This window comes from Benincasa hispida, chromosome 12 (genome assembly GCF_009727055.1).
Source record: "Benincasa hispida cultivar B227 chromosome 12, ASM972705v1, whole genome shotgun sequence".
In the NCBI taxonomy this organism is placed as follows: Eukaryota; Viridiplantae; Streptophyta; class Magnoliopsida; order Cucurbitales; family Cucurbitaceae; genus Benincasa; species Benincasa hispida.
The window spans coordinates 37042285-37047770 of NC_052360.1; the positions used below are offsets into that span (position 1 = coordinate 37042285).

General features: G+C 33.2%; 1 protein-coding gene across 1 annotated transcript; it reads right to left on the reverse strand.

Moving 5' to 3' along the window:
• Nucleotides 1-473: 473 nt before the first annotated feature.
• LOC120068187 (glucan endo-1,3-beta-glucosidase 2) lies at nt 474-3647 on the reverse strand. Its single transcript, XM_039019894.1, has 4 exons — nt 3416-3647; nt 1567-2820; nt 1435-1462; nt 474-928 (listed from the first exon to the last, which is right to left on the reverse strand). The coding sequence occupies exons 1-4, from the start codon at nt 3519-3521 to the stop codon at nt 778-780; spliced, it is 1539 nt and encodes a 512-aa protein (XP_038875822.1). The 5' UTR covers nt 3522-3647; the 3' UTR covers nt 474-777.
• Between the last annotated feature and the right edge of the window lie 1839 nt (nt 3648-5486).

Here is a 5486-nt window from a genome sequence, read left to right on the forward strand (position 1 = left end):
TAATTTCTCTTTTTATAACAAATTAAAAGTAGTGAAATTTAAAATTCAGTTTACTAACAAATTTATAACAATTTTGAATTTACTTTAAATTCCTAATTTATCTTTTTCTTTTGTTTTCATGAAATTAACTTTACCATGAGATTTACCAAATTCTTAGTTCATCGGTCAATTTCTCGTCAATTACTAATGGAAAATTAACGTGACACATATTTTTTATGGGAAAAAAATTAAAAATATATATTTTCTTTCTTCCTTCTGTCGCTCACCTCTTGTTTCTCCTCTCCTTTCATTTTCTTCCTTTAACATCAATGACAGTCACCGCTATCGGCAATAATCATGGGCGACCGGTCCACGACGATTGTCTATAATCACGTCATGATGGTGTCATTGATGTTGAAATGTAATTAAACTTATTAGAATTAAAAAATTAAATCAACTGATACTTTCATCCAAAGAAATGAAATACACAAAAATTCATATGACAGGTGAATTTTATAATTCAACTAAAGAATAATAATAATAAGGCTCTGATTCCCAAAGCAGAAAAAAAAAATGTTACATAGTTTTAGTAGAGAGCTAATAACCTAATAGAATTCAAATTCTCCACAACTCCATCTTGACTTGTACAAAATTGAATGGAGGAAGAGAGAATAGCCTAAAACCTACTCCATCTCACCACTCTGCGAGAGAACACAACTCATCGCACTAATGGATCATCCAAAAAAACAAAAAAAAAGTACAAACTGCAAAAACACTTTCTAATGCACATCCATTTGTCTACAACCAAATGGAACTCCCAAGCAGGGCTCCAACCACCATCACTGCATAACTCAAAATATCATACCCAAAAGCGGTTGCAGAAGAATCTGCATTTGTTGAGTTCATTGATGGTGCTGTGATGTTTGCCATGGTGCCATTCCTTCCAACACTGTAAAACTCAGAAATTTTCAACATCAATCAATGATTCCCAATTGCAGGTCCAGTTTATATATGTCACAAAGAATGACACAATATCAATAGTTGTAATTTGCAACCTGGTAGAAAGTGCTAATAGTTCTACATTTTCAAGTGCGCTTTCTTTACCAATCAGTTTAGGTTGAAAGTGTGATCTAGCATTTAAATGCTTTGACTTTTTCTAAGAGCACTTATAAATCACTTCCAAACATCTTTCAAAACATGATGATTTTTAGTCGGAAGTGATTTTGACCATGAGAAAAGTCCTCCCAAACATACCCTCGCCTCATAAAATCATCACTAAACTTGTATACTAAGCTTCAACTCTATCAATTAGTAAGAAAATGACATTGCATGATATGAACTTAAGATTTCCTACTCATACTGTATATATTAAAACACCATCTAAACTCAAAAGCTCGAATGGATAGGTTAAGAGTATAGTTAATATTTTTCCCGAAAGTTCTGTATGAAGTTTACCTTCCAGAAAATAAGCAGGATCCATGACCTGCATTCATCAAGATAACAGAAAGATAAGTTAGCTCTAAAGATATGCAGAACAACAGGAGAAACAACAAGGAAAGTGATGAATTCTGCTAGGTCTTCTCTTACTTGGGTTAGTGGTTGTAACTGCAGCCACCCCATTGAAGTCACATGAACCTGACGCTCTCCCCATTTGATGATAATAAGTATTGAAAGCATATGTTGCATGAGCCATGACATTGTCGGGTTCGTAGCACGGCTGCCCTTGAAGCAAAGCTGAACAATCCACCCTGCCAGGTCCACATGCCCAATCCAACGCAGCCTGCAGCATCCTTGGGTCGGCACCTTCCTTTGCAGCACAGTACGTTTGGTTTGTTGTATCGTTCGCTAACACAAGTCCTGATCCCGTCAAGCACAGAATATATATAGGCTTTCCATTAGCATCAAACAATCCCCAGTTCTTCTCAGAGATAGGCCCAGGTTTCAAGTCCTCATTATAAAGCTCATAAATGTAAGTACTAGTAGCAATCCCTGGATGTTTAGGAGTTCCAGTTTTGTTCAGCACGTGCCTGATTAAATTGCTATTGTAAGTGTTTGCATTTTCCAACGTTGCATCTGGCTCGTTAGAGCCACCTTTTGATGGCCAGCCTGTTTCTGAAACTACAATGGGTATGTTAGTGAAATTTAGAGAAGCCATAGCAAAGTAAGCTGCATCAACCATTGCATCGAAAACATTGGTATAACGAAGAAGCGTGTTGGAATCGACAGCTTCTTTATTTGAAGGGAGAGGCTTTAAGAGTGCATAATCCAACAAAATAAAGCCATTAGATTGCAAATAGTCATAGTAGGGATACACATTAAGCATAAGGAAGGAGTTAGTAGATTGCAAGAAACCAAGCAGGGGAACTATTACAGAATCCAGTGATGCATTGAAGAAGGCTTGTGAAGGCGGAAATGAATCAAGAATAATCGAAGAAGAAAGAGGCGTAGAGACCTTGATCTGGTGATCAAGGTTGGATGCTACAAGTGCAGAATGAATGTATTTGAGGGCATTGACAAGGATTTTAGCTGCATTAGGAACTGTTGTTAGAACGTCAAAACCAACAGAAATGGCTGTGATATTAGTAGCTGGGTAATGTGCTAAGACATTGCGATTAACCCAGTTCGCTGCAGTGGAGTTTGATTGTCCAATCCCTAGAAGCTGTTCATTAGGGACAGTTACCATAACTTGAATGCCTGTGTTTGCAAGGGCCATCAGCATCCCACCATCAGCGTCGTATAATCGAACATGCCGAATTTGTTGGGCTTTCAGGAGGGCTGCTACTTGCGTTGGATGGGGCATAACCGAAAGAGCAGTCCCAATATTCACACCAACAAATACATCTGCAAAAACAAAATCACAATATAAGGAATATATGCCTAAACTCTTAGATTTAGAGAATAAGTCAGCTGCAAGTAAGAGAGAGAGAGAACTAAGAACATATATAAAAAATTAAACATACCCTCACCTATTAGTTTAATCTATATGGGTTTAATACTAATTTAAGTTTAACACTGTATCAGAACAAAAAATTAAAACTCCCAAGGTTTGATTAAGAGCAATAAATCATTGCAATCCACAGTCCATCTTTAATGACAAAGCAGCACAGCAATCATTTACTACCCATCCAACTACCTCTTCTCTTGGAGCATTTAATCAAACATCTGACCTACAGAAATTCAAACTCATTCAATAGGGAGTTAACCCTTTTCCTCTTTTTTGGGGTTTTTTTTTTTTTTTCATCTGGGTTCCTCATGTTTCACATGGATATGAAAAATGAACTTCAATAAACAAACACATGGAAACGTCACATTTCATAAAACGAAAACAGCTCATGAGAGAAACCAAGCACCAAAATAACAAGAAAAACGGCAAAGTCCTCCAGAAAAAAAGCTCAGATTCAGTAGAAAGAACTCGAAAGATTGATGTTTGTCTGACCTTCAGGGGTGGCGTGCAACTGGAGAGACAAAAGAGAGAAAATGAAGAGGAGAAACGAAACAGCCATTTGATAGTTCATAAACTGGAAGGCCATTTGGTTGAGCATGGTCTTGAGCAGAGGTTTGAAGAACCCAACAATGGGAGAAAGAAAGAGAGAAGAGAGGAGAAAGGGGAATGAGTGGGAAGGACAGAATGAGTGAAGGCAAGTTAAAACCAAGGTAAAGCAACCGGGAAAAAGTGGGGAAAGATGCGGGAATATATGGGCAGAGAGAGAGAGGTGGGCTCCGTGGGACCCACATTTCACGTGGATGCTTAATCTGATTGATCAGACGGTTAAAAACTGACGAACGCATGCATTGGCCTTCTAACATTATATTAACCTTTCCCTTAAAAATCACTATTGGTTCGAAACTTTTTCGAGAGTAACCATTTTGTTTGTAGCGATTTAGTATTTGTATTTTTAATTTTGTAACAATTTAGTCTTTAAAATTTACTATATAATAATTTAGCTTTTATATTTTTAAATTTTTTGTAACAATTTAGTTCCTCATATAAAAAAACTTCATCAAAATTAGATGACAATTTTTAATATTTTATGATGTAGATTTTATATTTTGCAAAAATATTGAGTCTCTAATTAGTTTAGTGGTTTATTTATGCACGAAATTTCATTAAATCTTACCAGTAATTTCTACCATATGGACTAAATTGTTACCAATTTTAAAGTACATAGGCTAAATTGTTACATGGTCAAGTTAATTGACTAAATTGTTACAAAACTTAAAGTATAAGGATTAAAATGTTACAAACTAAAGTTTAGAGACCAAAATCGTTACTTCTATGAAAGTTTAGGGACTAATAGTAATTTTTAACCTAATTTTTTTTAGGAAAAATATCAATTTATACTCTGAACTTTGGAGTTTGTATTTATTTAAACCCTAAACTAATAATCGTATCAATTTAAATCTTGAGTCTTTCATAAGTGTATCAATTTATAATGATTTAAATTCTTTGTTATGTTTATTTGGATATATTTATAAATTTTCAATGTTTAAATCGATACGTCAATAAAATTTCAAGGTGTTAATTGATACACTTATTAAATGCTCAGGTTTAGAATTATACACCGATTAGTTTGGACTTAAATCCCCAAAGTTCAAAGTTTAAATTGATCAATTATCAGTTTAAGATTTAAATTGATACGACCCCCAAAGTTCAGAGGCATAAATTGATATTTGCTTTTTTTAGTATTTCCATTATATCATAATGAACCATAAAAAAAAAAAAACAAAAACAAAAAAAACAAAAAAAAACGATGTAAATATAATATAATTGGATAATTGAATGCTAAGTTGATAATCATAGTCCGTGGTTATAATAGTCTATAATTATAATAATCTGTATTCGTGATGTAGGCTGTTTTAGTATAAATAAAAAGTAGTAAATGTAGTGACTACAATGAAAAGAGAGAATAAGTATAAAATAGTAAACATTATAGGAAAAGGATATTTGAAATAATAATGTTGTAGTTAATTTTAGATTATAATAGTTGAGAGGACAACTATTATAATTGGAGCCCTTAACATGAAGTGGGCTACCACTTGAAGTCAAGGACCTCGAACACCTCCTAAAATATTATTTTCATCATTGTACTAATAAAGCTTCTTCAAAATATTGATATTTATCCTAACTTATTCAATATATCTTTAAATTGTTTTTATGATCGTGTTACATGGTGTATTTTTTTAAATAAAAGCTAGGGTAAATATCAATTTATATCCATAAACTTTGAAAGCGGTATCAATTTAAATCTTAAAACTAAGAATTGTATCAATTTAAACCTTGAACTTTCATAAGAGTATCAATTTAAACTCTTAACTTTCATAAATATATTAATTTAAACCTTGAACTATCATAAATGTAGCCAAAGAAAACATAATTGAGGGATTAAATTGATACAATTATTACAATTATAAAAAATTACTTTAAATTGATATAGTTATTATTAGTTCACGGTTTAAATTGATATTTATTAGTAGTTTGAGATTTAAATTGGTACCACTCCTAATAT

Excerpts from the sequence above, each read along its gene's own strand:
- LOC120068187 (XM_039019894.1), bottom strand. The coding sequence starts at position 3,521 with ATGCTCAACCAAATGGCCTTCCAGTTTATGAACTATCAAATGGCTGTT. Across the intron at positions 2,821-3,415 it reads GTTGCACGCCACCCCTGAAG|ATGTATTTGTTGGTGTGAAT; the intron begins GTCAGACAAACA and ends TTGTTTTTGCAG. Across the intron at positions 929-1,434 it reads TCCTGCTTATTTTCTGGAAG|TGTTGGAAGGAATGGCACCA; the intron begins GTAAACTTCATA and ends TGAGTTTTACAG.